Source organism: Fomitiporia mediterranea (genome assembly GCF_000271605.1).
Source record: "Fomitiporia mediterranea MF3/22 unplaced genomic scaffold FOMMEscaffold_8, whole genome shotgun sequence".
NCBI lineage: Eukaryota > Fungi > Basidiomycota > Agaricomycetes > Hymenochaetales > Hymenochaetaceae > Fomitiporia > Fomitiporia mediterranea.
This window is the reverse complement of record NW_006760393.1, coordinates 2,621,762-2,639,984: the sequence shown is the minus strand read 5'-3', so window position 1 is coordinate 2,639,984 and position 18,223 is coordinate 2,621,762. Positions and strand designations below refer to the sequence as shown.

At 46.9% G+C, this 18,223-nt stretch overlaps 7 protein-coding genes across 7 annotated transcripts; 4 read left to right on the top strand and 3 right to left on the bottom strand.

Annotated features, from left to right (window-relative positions):
* Positions 1-702: 702 nt before the first annotated feature.
* FOMMEDRAFT_111474 (uncharacterized protein) lies at positions 703-1,795 on the top strand. The gene is made up of 5 exons (XM_007268772.1): positions 703-879; positions 948-1,013; positions 1,073-1,099; positions 1,168-1,286; positions 1,365-1,795. Exons 1-5 carry the CDS (start codon positions 735-737, stop codon positions 1,647-1,649), a joined length of 642 nt encoding a protein of 213 aa, XP_007268834.1. The 5' UTR covers positions 703-734; the 3' UTR covers positions 1,650-1,795.
* A 461-nt stretch (positions 1,796-2,256) lies between these two features.
* FOMMEDRAFT_126575 (tripeptidyl peptidase A) lies at positions 2,257-5,522 on the bottom strand. Its single transcript, XM_007268771.1, has 14 exons — positions 4,630-5,522; positions 4,142-4,571; positions 3,907-4,079; positions 3,780-3,855; positions 3,656-3,703; positions 3,535-3,597; positions 3,396-3,477; positions 3,310-3,346; positions 3,216-3,254; positions 3,079-3,164; positions 3,010-3,019; positions 2,703-2,946; positions 2,612-2,641; positions 2,257-2,545 (listed from the first exon to the last, which is right to left on the bottom strand). The coding sequence occupies exons 1-14, from the start codon at positions 5,068-5,070 to the stop codon at positions 2,490-2,492; spliced, it is 1,815 nt and encodes a 604-aa protein (XP_007268833.1). The 5' UTR covers positions 5,071-5,522; the 3' UTR covers positions 2,257-2,489.
* A 131-nt stretch (positions 5,523-5,653) lies between these two features.
* On the top strand, positions 5,654-7,344 carry FOMMEDRAFT_111468 (PCI-domain-containing protein). The gene is made up of 7 exons (XM_007268770.1): positions 5,654-5,723; positions 5,772-5,964; positions 6,025-6,172; positions 6,233-6,451; positions 6,511-6,767; positions 6,821-6,970; positions 7,027-7,344. The coding sequence occupies exons 1-7, from the start codon at positions 5,670-5,672 to the stop codon at positions 7,239-7,241; spliced, it is 1,236 nt and encodes a 411-aa protein (XP_007268832.1). The 5' UTR covers positions 5,654-5,669; the 3' UTR covers positions 7,242-7,344.
* A 720-nt stretch (positions 7,345-8,064) lies between these two features.
* FOMMEDRAFT_158706 (uncharacterized protein) lies at positions 8,065-8,919 on the top strand (the record flags this gene model as incomplete). The annotated part of the gene is made up of 6 exons (XM_007268769.1): positions 8,065-8,358; positions 8,419-8,467; positions 8,517-8,537; positions 8,591-8,683; positions 8,752-8,771; positions 8,833-8,919. The coding sequence occupies 6 exons, from the start codon at positions 8,065-8,067 to the stop codon at positions 8,917-8,919; spliced, it is 564 nt and encodes a 187-aa protein (XP_007268831.1).
* Positions 8,920-10,698: 1,779 nt separating this feature from the next.
* On the bottom strand, positions 10,699-12,089 carry FOMMEDRAFT_89208 (uncharacterized protein; the record flags this gene model as incomplete). The annotated part of the gene is made up of 5 exons (XM_007268768.1): positions 10,699-11,257; positions 11,321-11,582; positions 11,641-11,783; positions 11,836-11,924; positions 11,991-12,089. The coding sequence occupies 5 exons, from the start codon at positions 12,087-12,089 to the stop codon at positions 10,699-10,701; spliced, it is 1,152 nt and encodes a 383-aa protein (XP_007268830.1).
* A 230-nt stretch (positions 12,090-12,319) lies between these two features.
* FOMMEDRAFT_88907 (AAA-domain-containing protein) lies at positions 12,320-15,246 on the top strand (the record flags this gene model as incomplete). Its single annotated transcript, XM_007268767.1, has 10 exons — positions 12,320-12,539; positions 12,618-12,735; positions 12,790-13,227; positions 13,282-13,439; positions 13,500-13,672; positions 13,720-13,854; positions 13,911-14,213; positions 14,263-14,427; positions 14,484-14,766; positions 14,822-15,246. The coding sequence occupies 10 exons, from the start codon at positions 12,320-12,322 to the stop codon at positions 15,244-15,246; spliced, it is 2,418 nt and encodes an 805-aa protein (XP_007268829.1).
* A 127-nt stretch (positions 15,247-15,373) lies between these two features.
* On the bottom strand, positions 15,374-17,776 carry FOMMEDRAFT_111459 (uncharacterized protein). The gene is made up of 10 exons (XM_007268766.1): positions 17,588-17,776; positions 17,352-17,530; positions 16,967-17,293; positions 16,773-16,913; positions 16,647-16,719; positions 16,167-16,583; positions 15,879-16,106; positions 15,631-15,818; positions 15,470-15,572; positions 15,374-15,414 (listed from the first exon to the last, which is right to left on the bottom strand). The coding sequence occupies exons 1-10, from the start codon at positions 17,763-17,765 to the stop codon at positions 15,386-15,388; spliced, it is 1,863 nt and encodes a 620-aa protein (XP_007268828.1). The 5' UTR covers positions 17,766-17,776; the 3' UTR covers positions 15,374-15,385.
* Between the last annotated feature and the right edge of the window lie 447 nt (positions 17,777-18,223).

Sequence of the window (18,223 nt, the reverse complement as noted above, 5' to 3'; positions counted from 1 at the left end):
GCACGTGAAACGCGTCGATCATCGAAACAAGCACGTGTACTCTCCAATCCAAGAACGAGAAACTACTTATCTCCTCTTACAGTGTAACAGCTGTGCAAAATCCGTTTGAGGCCATCATTCAAATTGCGAATTACTACCCTCCGGATGTTCTTTCTGAGCAGAAACGAGAAGCACGTTCGTCATGCAGCGGTGATAACGTATTGGTGACGCACATGTGCTACCGAGCATTTTGTTTCCTTCTTCGACCTAGCTACCATGCAGTCTCTGCTTCCCGCGTAATTCGCCATCACCATAATCACAAGGAGTTTCCACTCGAGTCTTTTCAAGCTATGCTTACTGCAGTTGATGGATGCTAGACAATTACAGGTGCTTATACAGAACGTGAAGCACTACCGTTCTTCTCGTTTCGCAGGCTATATTTGACCATTGAATCGGCCCGCATTCACAGGCGAGGAGGCATCGAAGATCGTGAATCTAGAGACGCCAAGCTTGATCGTCTTCTATCTTTATGTCTACCATGTGCATCTACCGATCCAAATGCGTACATCTGTTGCTCACTTCGCTGTCGGTGCCGCCTCATCTCCTCGCATTCATATGCTCTTCCCTGCCAACGTGACATCCGCCATACATACTGTGTGATGCCATCTATCTTCCCAATGCCATATAAAGATGAAAATTAGGAGGGTGGTTGTGCAGCGAGGTCGTTCAGGTCCACTTCTTCCCTCCTCTAAGTCATGCGAGCGGCTGTCTCCCTCTCGTTTCTCTGTGGAATCAGTCTGTTCCTAACTGCTGTTGTCAATGTAAATGCTTCCCCTCTCTCTCGGCGAGCAATACCAGAGCCCATCGCAGCTTCAACAGCTCGAACATATCTCTCAGAGCGCAAGCATTCTCATGTTTTCTTTACTTCTTCTAACTGTTAGGAGCTAACCAGTGTCTCGATTTCAAAGTGACTGTCGCTGACGAGGTGAATGAGCCAGCATATTCACGAGATGAGTTTAAGACTTGGGATACTAGTGAGTCTGCATTACTTATCATCATTAAGAGGGCTTCATTATCTAACGCTGGGCCGTAGTCAACGGGACGTGTAACACACGTGAAAGTACGTGGACACTGCTCTATTTCTCAAGAGATCAATTGACACTGATACATTGGTTGAATCTATTTCAGCTGTTCTGAAACGTGACGGATCCAACGTCGTAGTTAATAGCGCGTGTACAGCAGTCTCAGGCAGCTGGACATCACCATATGACGGCAAGACAACCTCAAACGCAAGCACGTTCGACATCGTAAGTCCCCCGACCCTACCCTTATCCATATCTAAAGTCCTTGACACACCTCCAAACAAAACAAAACAAAACGCACAGGACCACATTGTCCCACTCAAAGAAGCGTGGATCTCAGGTGCCCGTTCCTGGACTGCCGCACAACGCGAGTCATTCGCAAATGACCTTACGCGTCCTCAGCTCCTCGCCGTTGACGCGAGTATCAACCGATCAAAGGGGGACAGAGACCCGAAGGAGTTTGTCCCACCCCTGGAGAGCTACGTGTGCACGTACATACGCGCGTACGTCCAAGTGAAGCATTTCTATGCGATGACGGTCGATTCGGGGGAGAAGACTGCGATTGAGGGGTATCTTAGTGGTTGTTAAAGTTCAGCGTCTCTTTGAGAGGAGGAGAGCAAGGTCTGTGTGTGTGGGAGGTAAGTGGACTTGGATTTCTGGGTTCAGTGAAATGGTGTCTCTATTTACTATAATACAAATGCGAATGCGAATACGAAAGTACATGATAGAAGAAGACATAAGTTAGAACTAAAACTAAGCCTGCAAGCTAAATTTGTAAATGTGCTTTTGAATGAAGTCTGCTTTGTGGAGTATGCCTTTCCTACTCTCCAGACTAACTTATAGAAAGAGCCTGGTTTACAATAATGTTCTGATTTTTTGGGGTAGCATTGTTGCAGAAGTGGTAAAATATGTGTGCATTCTAATTCATGCTGCTTATGGACTTTTGTTCTTTCCAGTGGCGTTGGCATGTTACTGAACTGAAATTACACTTGCATTGTTCATGTTTGGATTCAAATACAAGTATCACTTGGAGAGGGCAACCGCGATCAAACTCGTACATCACCATATGCAGAATGATAAAGATAGAAAGATCGAGGGGCGATGAAGAGGTAGCATAGCGTGGTTTTACGTGGTTTTTGTCTGGGTGCGGTTGCTTCACTTCACTTTCTTAGGAGTTTTCCCTATTGATTATACTCGTCGTTCGTTTCCACGATTGTCTTCGTTCGGCTGAGAGTCATCCTCTTGTCCTTGTCCCTGCTCTTGCACTTGTTCTGAATAATTCTTATGATCCGGGATGCCAGTATGTTCAGGCTTTGCATGATGCCCTTGCGAATTGAAATCACTCCTACAACAAGCAAAAATCACAATGATTTACATTCATATCGCGATTTCCCAAGATATAAGAAACGAAGAACGCAAGGAACATCCTTACAGCAAGATGAGTTGCTTCAATTTCCCAAAGTTGGGTGTTCCGAGACCGGTCACTGTTTGATAAATGAAGTCCAGTAAGTCTTGTGATATGGAATAGATTGGAAACCTGAACGACTGACCTGGGTCCCAACCGACGGACGTATTGAAACCTACAAACAGGGTAGGACATGTTTTGTGGGACTCCGCACCAAAGAAAAGGGAGGAACGTACCTGGTGTACCACACCCAGGGTTGTTCCCGATAGTTATATCGTTGAAACCCGCCTTGCCAATAGAGTAAATGAAGGGATTCAAGAATCCCAACGGCGGTTTCCCATTCGACAGCCTAACGTCATTCAACATGCTGACGAAGGCTGCAAACGCCGGCGAAGACGCAGACGTCCCGCCAATCAAGCCAGGGCGGCCTTGGAAGAATATTTTGAAGTCGTCTGCGAGGGCACTGACGTCCGGGATAGCCTATTACGTGAAATGATTATGTTTATAGAGACGTGATATGAAAAGCATTCTTGATATACTCACCCTTCCGTTGCTAGAAATGTGAGCAATGTGAGAAATGTGAATGACGCTGTCATGATTTGAGAGGCTCACGGGTTGAAGAGACCTGCATATGTTCCATTTGGGAGAGCGTCTAGGTACGCTTGGACCACTTCGTCCTGGTACTTCGGGCGAGCAAACTATGCGAAAGTTAATGAAATAGGTCAAATCATTACGGCATCTGTACATACAAAGTTGCTGAAGCCTCCTCCAGAGAAATCCACAGCTACCTAAAGTAACATCAGTGAATATGACATGTGGATTAGTAGAAGTCATTCAATTTACCTCAGGAATGAAGATGGTCCCGCCAACTGCCGTGACACTACACGAATTGTCAGCGCAAACATACAGATAACGACGATTTCGCTCACAAGGGGCAACTCGCCGGGAAACCCGGTATGAATTCAGTCGCATTGCGCCCATCATTGGTAAAACACTGCTGCGTCGCAGGATCTGTGTACATCAGTGCTTTAGCACATCGTCAGAGCGAGAGTAAGTACGGAGGCCTACCAGGATCACCGTCTCCCACGCCGCCGTCGCCGGAACTGAATGTGAGAGTTACTCCACGGGCTCCTGCACCGTAGCAATGAATTAAATAAGTAGAGGATTTTAGGTACGTTTGAGGGCATACCAAGTTGAGCGAATCCATTGCAAACTCGTTGAGCAAAGCTTCTGGGTACTGACAGACAACAATGAGAGAAGTGACCAAGGAAACATGAAACAATAAATTATGAAACTAAATTATGAATCGCTACCTGTCTGCTCGTCATCTCCATAACTCGTTGAGATAGTCTGAGGCGGGTTCTTCTGAGCGAGTACGAAGTCGAGCCACTATTACGAGCATCAAAATAACTTGCCGCACATGAAAAGGAAGCCACTCACTTTTGTGTATGGCTCGTTCGTGTTTGTCGGAGAGCCTACATCAGGGATAAACGGAGGCATGCCCTCTGTCGAGTAAAATATTGAAGGCGTTGGGAAGGTAAGGCCGAAAGCGAATTGGGTATCGAGATTTGCCTCTACACCAGCATCGGAAATGTTCTGTGAGTTCTGGCCACCTGGAAAGGAACACTAAAAATCAGAACAGTGGCGTAACTACACGATAAAGACCCGTGCGAACCGTTTACCGATATAAATTGGAATGACGAATTCAGGGCGTCGGGCCTCTGATCGGCGTAGAACAGTTGGAGATCAGCAATATTCGCGAACTGTTCGAGATAGCCGGTTATGCCAATCTGGTTGCCAATCTTCGCTGACGTATTAAACCCAACCGCGTTGTAGAGCTGTTTCAGGCAGGTGACTGTAACAGTTGTGTTGCAACTGGCGTCTACGTGAACACCGTTGGGTAGGTCAAGTACCGAATTGTTAGCCGTTGCCGTAACGTCTTGATTGGCAGACCATCGGAACGTCGTCCTTTGCTTTTTCATGCGAGCGAACATAGTGGTCGGTTGAACCAATTCAACATGTTCAAGGACACTTTCGGGGACGCTGTATTCGAGCGTTCGTACACTAGTATCCCCACTTGCTTCGTGGGTCCAGAGATAGTATTCCTTAATACAAATGGGACAAGCATGAGTTGAGTCCCAGACTACAACGTCTCAGACTCACTGTGTTCAGCATAGCCTCTGCCAAAGCGACCGGGACTCGCACCGTCACCCAGTCTTGTGCAGGAGAGCGAATGAGTTCATCGGTGTTGATGCCATGAGAGGCCAGCCATTCATCTACGGATGCAATGCTATCGGCGTGCGGCGCGACGAGTGCTTCCACTTCTTCCTTTGACAGATGTTGTCCGTATCTGACGTGCCCGGGATCACTGACCTCATACAAATGTTTTTCCAACGCATGAAAAGACGGTTGAGGAAGAGCTATCTTGAGTTCCAGGATGTGTCCCGATGGAGCGCGTTTGCCTTTCAGCCATCCTCGAGGATGCGAGACCCGCTCCTTCAACCGGACTCTACCGCTATCTGTTGCAGCAGAACTACCAAGGGCCACCAGACAAGCGGAAAGAACCAATAAAGTCCATATATGCAGGCCCGATAGAGGAGCCATCGCAGCCACGTTGCTGAACAAGGTGCTCAAAGAACTGACAAGCACACTCGCATTGCACGAACGAGCGGTGACTCTTATGTATACGCACGCAAACCGTGCGACTGGGCTACGACTTTGCACGTCGTCCTATAGCAAGATTGCGATTCTTGGGTGATCCCTTCCGACGCATAAGTATACGGCATCCACATCACGTCTTCCCCCTCCATTTATGGTACGAAGATGCCCATTTAGAACGGAGACCCATGTGCAGCACGTTGTCGTGTGGAATACATTGCCATATATGCCTGTAAGAATTTCCCAGACAGTGAAGGAAGTACCAAGATCATGGTAGGGCCGTAGATAGACAGAATCGTAGAACATTCAGAGACATTGAAGACCTTTGTTTCGATGTGTCCAACAGTGATTGGAGCCACAATAACCGAGGAGAAGAACTGCTAGATTAAGTAGACGATAGAAGTAATAGAACAGGCCTGATAGTCGAGTGACTCGAGTCTCGCAGTTTGTACCAGACCGTGAGATCTAAGCACCATGTTTGGCTCATGTAGACACAAATTTTGGGTGCCATGACTGGCGGCGCGCAGTCATCTACGTGTAGCAATATGGCAGGGCCAGACTCGATATCGGTATTCGCAGAGGGAACCTTTGAAGAGCAGGTATGGTTTCCTTCATACTGAAGGGGTGCTTCTTCTAATGAAGACCAGGTACAAGAACTCGTAGACTACATTGCCCGTACGAGACCAGAAACCGAACAGGCCGAGTTCAAACGGCCCTTTGCGGATAGCTTAAAGACGTCGGAAGGCCAAAAGCCTATAGCAGAAGATGAAGAAAGAAAGCGCAACGTAATCTCGCAAGTAGTTGGAAGTGTGGATGGGTTAGGCGAAGGTTCCGACAGAGGTACGAATGTATGAGTTGGCACGGTCGCCTCAAAACTGACTTACTGTCTCGATATCTTAGAAATTGAAGGATTTTTCAATTTGCTCTTTTCATACCTGATCGATGTCTATACATTGGATTCTCAATCTCTTTCGCGAGATGTGTCAAGAATACTAGATGTTATCTCGAACCAAAGTGCCAAAGAGCACGTTTCAATAAAGTATCGGATGTGAGTCGGTAGTCAAATTCCCTCCTTCCTAAAACAATAGTGATGTTTGTTTTACTACAGCCTCGCAAATCTCTTTAACGCAATCCCACGGACATCGCCTGTTCGGCTTGTTGTATGCAAGACTCTATTAAGGCTTGCTGTGGAGAATGATGAGCTGGATAACCTGCGTCTCAGGACCACTGATGTGGATAGATGGTTGAACGAATGGAATGCCTCCGCGGAAGAGAAGTGCGAATTTTTAAAAAACGTGGCGGATGCTTTCGCTTCCGCGGGTCAACTGTAGGGACTCTTTTAAGGTTTTTTTGGATTTCCCTATCTGATCTGGTTCATCGTTTCAGTGAAACGGCTTTTGCCTTCTCGATTTCTCACGTAAGATCATTGCCACCTTCAGAATCGACCAGGCCGAGCCTGCAGCTTATTGCGTTGGCCCTTCGAATTCCAACGGTTTTTGACTTCGACCCAGTGCTTAAATTGGAAAGCGTCCAAACCTTGAATGGTAGTCAACTGTACGGTCTCCTCAATATCTTCAACAAGGGAAGCCTAGGTGAATTCAACTCATGGAAAGAGAAGAATCAGTCAACTGTAAATGAGTACCGTACGTGCAGTTGTGCATGAGCATGGCCTTCTCTTGACGTGGTTGTCATTTAGAACTCGATGTGGATCAGTTGGAGAAAAAACTGCGATTGCTGGTGCTGTCAGAACTTGGATTTGCCAAAATCGGACAGAATATTCCTTACAGCGAAATTGCATCCTCACTGCAAGTCGAAACCTCCGAAGTGGAGAAATGGGCTATAGACGGTACTGCTGCAAGTTAATTGGAGATTAAGGCACTTGGGCTAACGAATTTGCAATAGTCATTCGGTCCGGGTTGCTGTCTGGAAAATTGGCGCAGACTACACAGACACTTCATGTCGTTCGCGCTTCTCCGCGCGGTTTTGCCATAGAACAGTGGGCTGAGCTCGAAAAACGGTTACTCACATGGAAGGAAGGGCTTGCTGGTATCCAGAATGTTCTCTCCGCCACCCGGCAGTCTATTAGTTCAGCCGTAGTACCAGAGCAAGCCGCTTAACGCTCAGCTCTCACGGAGTCACCGGTTGTAGTATCTTCCAATTCCATGTGCCGTTGCTTTAATTTGTTCTGTGATACAGTGAATATTATTGCTTTAGACACCGATTTCGGCGCTATAATATCGGTGAATGCCGCAGTTCCTGCAGCTCACCATAGTCTCATTGCCACATATTACAATTACAGAGGCCATAGGGTTGTTTGGAGGAGGTGCCGTTAAGTAAGGATAAACTCTGCTCTGCGATAACCATGGCCAATGGTCAGAAGTGCTACCTTCCCTGTAATTACGGGAACAACCGAGCATTGAACGACAGCACTGAACCCTTGTGTCCTGAACAAAAAGTCTGAACGGTCTCTGGACCTACCTGTTTTGATATTCATGACGTTGGTTTTTAGTCCTCATTTCCGCACGCTGAACGAATGACCTTTGCAAACCCTGCGTCGTCGCGCCTCGATGTTGAGTTTTGCTGCAATGCAATGGGGTGGGGCAGTCCACCGGAAAGTCTTGAACTTTATTCTCTGTTAGCAATGCTAGGTATAAGCATAACAATGCGCCAGTGCCAACTTCGTCCGGCCTCATGTTCTTGCACCACATCACTTTATCGATGCGGTATACGCACCCTAGGAAAGCATGGCGGCATAGTCTGAGCGTAATGAACATCTCGGTCCTGATGGGATGGTACGCCGTTCATGTGCCGCCAGTATAAATGCAATGGATCGACTGATGAAATGTTGACTTCAACGGTAACTGATCTACTGTTTATGCCCAACTAGCTATTCCTGGACTACCTTTCCCGACTTCATATGCTAACAAATTCAATCTTTGAATGCGGGGGCCCGATGGAGAATCCAACCTTGCGCGCCTTCTTGCTGCGAGGCTGCACATAAACCGTCATCCTTGGACCCTACCGTGGAAGGATGGCCATATTCTAAGCGCCACTTACATGAATGTAGGTACAAGATGGTTATTTAATGCGAATCCAACGGACAGCGCGCCCCCAGAGACAGAAATACTAACTGGAAGGCGGACCTTGCATTGTGAGAGAGGCGAGTATGCATGTCTCGAGAAGACTGCTAGCAAGATACTCCGACCAAGCCGGGTGTGCTCCGTGCTCCAACGCGTATGCCTCCCTAAATTCGCGAGATGACTGTTTGTGAGGTATAAAAGAGGCACTTGAAAGGACAACTCCCCGCAACATCGATCTGCAGCATACAATACCATGTCGAGTGGTAAGCCTTCGGTCCGATTCATCGTCGCTTTCGGCTAACGCACCTCTAGGAACTGTTAGACTCAACAATTGTCAGCGCCGAGAGCCGCAATAACCTACTGCACCATGACTAATTTGCTAGCAGATCTTCAATCGAAGGGTCTCCCGACCGCGGTATCCTGGGTAGAAGTCAGCAAGCCTCCCGAGCACGCGCCTACATGGCTTTGCGAGTGCAAGAGTACGTGCCGAGCTTTCTAGAACATGAAGTTGCTTTGAGTATGTCTAATTCTCTCTTTTTTTGTCCAGTCTCTGGCAAGAGTTACGGGGTAAGTTGTAGCCAACCAATAGCAGCATTCTCGCGTGTCTTATGTCATTTCTGACGAATAGATCGGCCAAGGATCTACGAAGCAAGCTGCCCGGAATGTTGCGGCCGAGAAAGCGATGGCAAGGATTGACGCAGAAGGCGGCCTTTAGGGTAGGCACTAGTCATTTGTCCTTGTTGTGTTGTGTCTGTTCGCCTTTGTCGTATCTGCTTCTTTTTGAGCCGCATTATGGATTTTTCTTTCTTCGTTGCCCATGGCGAGGCTGAATGTCTAGCCAGTGACTCAGTATCCACCGAGAATTTGTGATCATCTATCACCCGAATTGTATTCTTCTGCCACAAACTTGTACCTAGTTTCAATCATTCAGATTCGGATGCCCACCCCGACCCGACAATTTATTTGACATGCAAAGCATAGTCTTAGTAGCTGAAAGTCGCAATTAGACACTGTTAGTAAACAGCGCTGGATCGTTGCGTTTATTTTTGACATTGTCGACCTCTCAGCCACTGCACGAAACATTCAACCCCCACATGATCATACTGGAGTCTTAGGCTGTCTCTAAAGATGAGCCGAGCTGCCTTGATCTAGTGCCAGTATGGAGGTTAAGCGGGGTGTATTAGATGAGTACATTGTGGGTAACTAGTGGCTGCGTGACCGGAGAAGTTTGGAGACTTAGCTGGCCAGCGGCAGGTGTACCACGTTGCACCCTTCTCTTCCCTCGCCCTCGGTCACCGCCCTATCTAATATATTCTCTTTTCGCGTACCATCAACAAGAAACTTTATTTCTACTTTACTGCCTTGCTATTTATACAGCACCCTACATCTAGCAGCCTTCTACTGTCATTGCAACACCCTCCTCTGATAAACGGCCAAGGTCAACAAGACGTCTCCCCCCTCTATGAAAACTGGGTTAATCCGGTCTGGAAACCACCAACCTCCATGGCTTGCAAGTGGGCTCTTTGCTGCTCGTCCTGCATGCCCTCACATTGCATTTCCATTCGATTCACATGGGTTTGCTTCGGTCCTCAATCAGCACCTTGCATTGTTCACGCCACGATTCCACCCTCTCCCCACCCAGTGACTGGGCCTTAAGGTTCACCCACGATCTCTTCTCGGTATGTATCACTGATTATCGCACGATCGAGAAAGGAAGGACTTGTTTCTGTTTATGTCAGAAAATGTCGGTATTTTTTTCATGCACCCTTGTTGGTCGTGGTCAGATGAGAACTCTAATTTGTATTCAATCCACTCAAAGCACCCAGAGACCATGCTACCCTGTCTATGCTTCCTTACTGTCTCCTGGATGGAGGGTGGCATTACTGCTTGGCGGGATCTGGCTGCAGCTCGTTATCTGAAACAACGTGCTGAACATGCCCAGTCCGTCCCATTCACCACAACATCGTTTGTTCCGTTAGTGAGTTGCCAGTGATACATTACATCTTCTTGATACATTACATCTTCACCAGCAGCCAGCAGGCCTAGCTCGGGAGGAAGGGGAAAGTCGACGTGGAAGAATTACCTATTTATGTTAACAGTGCCGGAAGCATGGAGAAAATCAAACGAACCTCCTTCAGTATTTGCGTGTAAGGGATGACGTTCTCTCCTCATGCAAATCCTTCTGTCTGGCCTGGATCCGTAAGGAGGCAGCATGAAGTATTGTGTTTAGAAGGTATGGAAGGTAACCCGACGTACTTCGGACCAGCATGTGTGTAAACACAGCACGCGAACTGTAATTTTAAGGACCGTTTTACCCGGGCGATGCATTTTATTAACTTCCATCTGTCTAAATGTGTGCATGAGCAAGACCGACTCCACGTTCTATGATAAAGCTCTTACCCTAATTTACAAGATAAATAACATGCTAAAATAATTAATCTAAAGAACGAGGCGAATAATTGCAATCGTCTCTCGCTGCTCACTTCTTGCATCGTCATGAACCGTCAATGCAAGGCGAGTCAGCTGAATGTACTATCTTTCGATTGGTAACCGGCGTTTCCGCAAGTGCAACGTGTCGCAGCCTAGGGGAATCAACGATGTCGGACTGTGAGTGTAACTGAAGAGATGGGGGAGGTGAACGCCGCCGCTTTGGCGTACTCGGACGTGGGAGAGAGCTTCCCTGGGATCGGAAGCTGCTTCCAGCCGAAGAACTCAGGGGCGGATAGGCATGCGGTTCATCCGCTTCCTCCGGCTCGTCTAGGCTCGTTCTCGAGGATAGGTATTTCTGCTCATCTACAAGACTGGTCTTCGTTTTTACGGATTGAGACGCAGAGCTCGCAAGGGGAGGGTTCTCTATGTCAAATCGGTGGGTATGATCGAGCGTCTCGTCGTCGTCGTCGGATGCAGTTGCACTGAACAGCGGTTCTCGGTCTGCTGATTGCCTCGGCGATGAAGTAGGATTGAGATCGTTATCTTGGGTTGTGGCTTTCACAATTGAGTCGATCAACCAGAACTGAAGGATGTTCATAGCAATTGGAAATAGACCCATAACGCTGTATCGGGTGCCATGTAAACCTTAAGGAACACGGGATCAACATGCACGTTTCGGAACTCACAAAATCACCTGCACAGCGTCTCCGCCGCCAGTCCAAGCCAGAAGCCAGTCGCCAAGCTTAAAAATGCCCGGTAAGATGGCGAGGAGCCCAATCACAATGAATTTCATGGTTGTGAGTGCAGTGACGTAGATTGCGGCTTGACGTGCCCAGTACAGTATAGATGGTGGAGTGCCGTACTGTCCGGATTGAAAACCCTTCATTTGAAGCATGTTCGAGAATACGTGTGTAAGGAAGCGATGAATGAAATAGATCAGAGCAACACCTAGGAATCGATTAGCAAAGAAAAATAACTCGGTTCTTTAGGGGTGTTGGGGGCGAACCTAAAGTGGTATCAATGAGTATATTGAGGAAATATGTGTTACAAGGATTTGTTGATGCATGATGTGCCGACACGCCGGATATTAGGAGATTCATGCCATGGACGAACATTTGCCCGACGATCTGTTTGGAAACATCAAATGCCCTAGGCGAAGATATGAAAAAGGGTAGGTCAATTGAATAGCCAGTATACAAACCATATCCTCCAAGGCCGCTTGGAGGACTCCCTATGGCGCTTGTATACCAATGAAAGAATAACCAGGACGCCCATAAGAGCCTGTACGACCTATTAGAGATGCATTGGTGATCTGTTTAATGCCAAACTGGGAGGGTGGATGCATCGTGGACTTACCAACGCAGTCGGACCAAGAAGGCGACATTTACGCTGGTCTACGGGGAAATCCTCGTCGAAAAATGAAGGGGGCGAAGTGTCTGAGAGCGTGTCGGACATGGAAGTAGCATAGAAACATGGCGCGAGCAAAGTGCGGGTAGTAGTAGTACTGGAGTGTGACGCTCGCGACACCGGCTCAGGCCGAGCCGGAACAAGCAATCTAGTGATGCACAGCAACAGTACACGTCCTCGTTCACAAACCACGACTATCAAGCACTATCTCCTTGGGATAAGTACACTTAGGCTGTCGCTCCTTCCCTCGGTCTGCGTGGTCCAATCGTTTCGTTACAATGAGTTTCTTCGGTAGGTCATCCGGCGGCGGGCCGCCGTCAGGACCGCCTGGTGGTAGTAATTACTCGCGTCTGCCTCCAAATCCTTCATACAACGTGCCTCCCTCAAGCACTCGCTCTGGTCAGCGTGTTCCGCCGCCCCGTGCAGAAGACCTCTATGAGAAGCGTTCTTACGATCAACGAGCACCTTCTCCTAGCGGCTACGGAAATCGAGATGCCAGTCGAGGATCAGGAGGGTAAATTAGCTCACTAAATCAATACAAGTACCTGTTAATCTTACATGTCTTCAGGTTCAGAGTCGTTCAATGTCCAAGCGATGCTCTTGCATTGACAAACAAACTTATTCTGCACCCTCAGGCTGGGTTTCGTGACGGTGATCATGTCATCGTCAAAGATGCATTTCCGGCAACAGTCAAGTCGGTAGTTTAACTTTGGTATCGATTAAGGAGACTAATTCAGTGTCCTGCCAGGCTTGACAACACAGGAAAATTGCACCCTCATGAAGTTGGTGCTTCAAGTATGCACCGTCAGTGGATGGGCTTGAGTCTGTCGGGAGACCAAGTCCCCATTCAGCCATTGCCACCAGCCATGTCTCGTGCCTACCTTCAATCATTAGATTTAGACGTGGGATTTCTCAAACCACGACACGAAATTGCAGAGCAGTTCTCGACAGATGAAATGGCTCACACTTTTGTAAAAGCTTTCAATGGCCTTATTTTGGGGTTGGGAGAGTCCATCGTGTTTGACTTCCACGGCCAAAATCTCAAAGCCGTCGTTAAAGGATTGAGCGGTGTCGAAATGGGCGCTGGGGCTCCAGTGAAAGGATTAGGTATCCTATTTGACAAGACAGATATCAATATCATGAAGGCTGGTGATTCATTGATCAAGCTCAAAGGATCCTCTAAGAAGTATGAATGCATGCCTATTTTATTTCTGCTTAACTGAGTCTGAATCATCTGCAGAGCTGCACCCAATGCCATTCTTGCGCCGAACTTCAAATTCGAGGACATGGGTATTGGTGGTCTTGACCAAGAGTTCAGCAATATATTCCGTCGAGCATTTGCCTCTCGTGTCTTCCCTCCTGGGCTCGTCGAAAAGCTTGGGATTCATCACGTTAAGGGTATGACTAACTGAAAAGATTCTGTGTAATCACCCAGTGTTCATTATAAGTTCGTTATAGGTATTTTACTGTATGGGCCACCTGGAACGGGCAAGACTTTGATGGCCAGACAGATCGGGAAAATGCTAAATGCTCGAGAGCCGAAGATTGTCAATGGCCCCGAAATCCTTAACAAGTTTGTTGGTCAGTCTGAGGAGAACATCCGGAAGCTCTTTGCTGAAGCCGAGACCGAAGTAAGTTTGATACTAGTTGATTAAAGCATCAGCTGACATTATTTAAGTACAAAGCGAAGGGGGATGAGAGCGGCTTGCATATTATAATCTTCGATGAACTGGATGCAATTTGCAAACAGAGAGGATCAACAAGCGGAAATACTGGTGTTGGCGATAGCGTCGTCAACCAGCTGTTGTCGAAGGTGAATAGATTTAAGACCGAGTCAACGTTGTTATCATGTCGTTTAACATGGTACAGATGGATGGTGTCGATCAACTCAACAACGTTCTCATAATTGGTATGACAAACCGTCTTGACATGATCGATGAGGCTTTATTACGTCCCGGTCGCCTGGAGGTTCATATGGAGATCTCACTACCCGATGAACACGGGAGACTACAGATTTTAAACATTCACACGGCAAAGATGAGGACGAATCGTGTTATGGACACCGATGTCAGTCTAGAAGAACTGGCCGGTCTAACTAAGAACTTCTCTGGTGCGGAGATTAGTGGCTTGATAAAGAGCGCAACCAGTTTCGCATTCAATCGACACGTAAAGGTATGCAACCAGCCTGTCTTCGCACATTTTGATTTCTGAGCTTGGTTAGGTAGGAACTATGGCAGGCATTTCAGATGATGTGGAAAATCTGCGGGTTAATCGGGATGACTTTCTAAGGGCTCTTGATGAAGTACATCCTGCATTTGGTGTGGCAGAGGAGGAACTGCAGCAGGTCATCCAAAACGGCATCATTCATTTCCACCCTGTGGTCGATGTACGTGTGTACCACAGATCAGGAAGAGACGATCTTAACCGACTTGTTTGCCACAGGAACTTCTGCGGGACGGACAACTGTTCGTGGAGCAGGTGCGGACGTCCACAAGAACGCCACTTGTCAGTGTGCTTCTTCACGGACCTCCTGGTTCCGGGAAGACTGCAATGGCTGCAACTATTGCACAGGCATCACAATTCCCTTTCATCAAGCTCGTGTCCCCGGAGTCCATGATCGGCATGTCACCCACTCAGAAGATATCTGCAATAAACAAGGTGTTTACGGATAGCTACAAGAGCCCATTGAGCGTGATAGTCATCGACAATATCGAGCGTCTTCTTGGTAAGCGGCAACTGACTGAAAACTCGTGTCACAGTTTTCTTATCTTGTAATTCAGAGTGGGTTCCCATTGGCCCGAATTTCTCAAATGCTGTTCTCCAGGCGTTGCTCGTTTTACTTGCTCGCCGGCCACCCAAGGGTCGACGTCTATTAATAATCGCAACCACTTCAATCAAGCCTATGCTGGTCGAAACGCAGCTTTCAGAAGTGTTCGATGCAGACCTGCGTGTGCCACCTATTTCTTCTCTCGAATCACTAGACATCGTTCTTCGAGAAGTCGAGCTGTTTGCAACAGACGAGGAACGCAGACGGGCCGTTGCTCAAATCGAAGAAGCCGGCTTTGGGAAGGATATGGCAGGCTACGGCGGCACACGTATGGAAATTGGTATCAAAAAGCTATTAAGTTTCATCGAGATGGCTCGACAAGAGCCAGAGTTTGTTGCTGAGAGGCTAACATCTGCGCTAATGGGCCTAAAAATGTGATAATCTGCTGTTTACCTAGTTGTCTAGATCCCCATAATCCACTGATATGACGTGTGTTTATAAATGTTACACCACGTCTTCTTTTTCCGGATGATAATAATAATATTTGTGTACAAAATCTATAGATCGCTTTCTAGTATTACCATTCCCCATCAAACCCAACAAAGCCTAAAAACCTGGTCAGTAAAGGATGAAGGAGAAAGGGGACAACTGCTTGGATTACCTGCTAGAAGGAATACAGGGAAATATCGCTTCTTTTCTAATTGCGATGTCCACTGCCAGGCAGACGTCAAACGACCGTCGATACAAGAGCCAGCGTCGAAGAACTACATTTAGAATCCTCAGTGACTTTACTTTCATCAAGTTCAAGTCAGCAAATCTCACGTTGTCAGCGCCCGAGCCGTCGAATGCATGGCGGAAGAAATCACCAAGTATCTCTCTGTACAGATTATCTTCGGAACCAAATTCATCGTCAATGTAAGAACGAAGAGCTGGCTTGTCCATGAGATTCGGGATTTCTTTTAGGACGTTGGTTATAGGCAGAAGAATACGGTAAATTTGGGAATATTTGTCTGAGGAAGAATCTGTCTTTCAGCCAGTGTAAAGTAGCACTGAAATTAATTTCAGCGTACCTATGAACATGAGAGCATTTGGTACGTTATGGTCACCCATATGGATCGCAGCTGAACCGACCCAACTGCCAATATTGGTTTGTGCACGGTGCAAAATGGCATGCATCATGCGTAACGTCTTCGGAGCTGCTTGTACCCGATTCAAGCCCTGTCCGGTGTCCCTCAGCCTGTACGTGATATCGGATGATAGAAGGTCGGCTTCGGCAAGGTACCAGAGATGAAAGAACTCTAAAAAGTAGGGTCCACAGCTCGCGTGAAGTCCTAGAAATACTTTGAATTGGTACTCACCGTGCAAGATCTCTTTCCATAGAGTCAAACTTTGCAGTACGTACGAATATTGTCTAGCGTGGTCATGAGTGAGACGAGCGCCACCCTTCCCGCTCCGAATAGCGAGCGAGGCCTTATTGTCTTTCGGATGATGAGCGTCAAAGTATCTTTTCAGGTATCCAATCATCTTCCCACAAGGATCACGGTTAACCCGTAAAAACGCGTGATTGTCGCTGATGCTGTATATGCATTGGCGGACAGCTTCCTGATCTAGATCCTTTGATGCATATTTTTTCGACAAGACCTCCACGGCTTGTTCTTTCTTTCTAATGTCCTTCTGGACCTCGCGTCGCGAGCGGCCTTCGGAGTATATCTCCCCTGTGGCGACAGCAATAAGATTGTCCCGCAAGAGTTCAAGGGCATTGTTCTGTTCCAGTACTAAGGAACAATGCACATGTGAGAATTAATTGGTCACATCCGATAGCCGACCGCCGACCTTACCGTTATAAACTGTGACGATTGGCTTGATGCACGAGAAGTTTAGGAGTTCCTGAACTTCGGGAATAGCGCTATCCTAATACCAGATTAGGACGCCGTACATCGCTGGAACGGGATGAAAGCCCTTACCTGTAGAATATAAATGAGTTTTCCGTAAGTTGTTCTCATTTTGTCGGGATTCATAATTTTATGCCGACGTCCAAGCTCGAAGATTTGTTGGTAGAAGTCTGCATTGGCCTCGAAATCACGATCTGAGAAGAGTTCTTGGCCCTACGATGATGCGTGAAGCGGGCATATGAGAAATGGAAGTTAGGGAAGCATACCTGCTTGTAATCCGCAGCGAGCACTAGACCACTTAATATTGCACATATCTCTTTGATTTGAGCAACTATCCGCTTCACTTTTGAGCCAAAATGTAGAATATCTATCTTATCCGTGTATTCTGAGACTTGTAACGCCGCTTCGAGCAAGCGGAGATATTTTCGTTCTGGCAGTGTTAAACGAAGAGGAATGTACTTTGCACGCTCAAGGAACCAATCCCCCACTGCTGAACCGGGCGCTGGCTGTTGTCCGCTCACATCCGCTGACGATGCGTTCGGTGCGGGTTCATCAATGACGTGTTCCCAGTCTGAACCACCGTCTTCATCCATCTGCTTAAAACGATTAATAAAATATATTTATTCGGTGATATAAATAGACGCCACAGACCTTGTCATCTTTTCCAGTCGTTCCGTTCTCAAGGACTTTGGCCCTCTTCGCACGTCTTTGTTTAACCATCAGAAGCTTTTGCATGTGTTGTTTCCGAGTACCCTTACGATGCTGAGCCGCGAAACAGACTTCGCAGTAGTTATCTGCGCACTGCTCGCAATTCACCTGAGCAGGCTGGTCTGAAGGTGCAAAAACACTCAGTCGCTATTATACGCGTTTGAAGGGGTGCGACACACCCTCGCACTCTACACAAAAGCCTTCCTTAGCAGTAGTACCATCCTCTTCGTCCCAGCCTTCCGGCTTGTCATCCGGTACTGGGACGTGGTGCTCGAGATACGCGTCCTTCGCCGCGTCGTCTGTTGAATCGAGGATGTCGGCCAGAGACAGACTCTTTGTAGCTTGCTCTTCTGACATTATATTGGCAGCCCAAGTCGAGTCTGTTACCAGAAAAAATGTCTAAAGTCTAAGTCTAGTAGCAGGATGAGAACAGAAGCAAAATTATTAAAAAGAACTTGATGATGTTCTCACGCGTGCTTTTTACGTGTGCCAATTCCGTGTCACCTGTGCACATGGGGCATTTCACAATTCCTTACCTTAAAAAATAACTTACATAATGATAAACATTATTTGAAATTTATTTTCCTATTTTTGACAAGCAAAAATTATAAACAAAATTTGTAATTTTCTTAAGACAAAAACTATAAATTATTTTTAATATTTATCTATTTGTAATATCTTTAAATAAATGGAAATAATAATCTAAAACATAATTTCAAAACAAAATTAGAAATTTTCTTTTAAATTTCTTCTTACTAGTACAGAGGAATAACAAAAAATTCAAAAGAAAATTTCTAATTTTGTTTTGAATTATG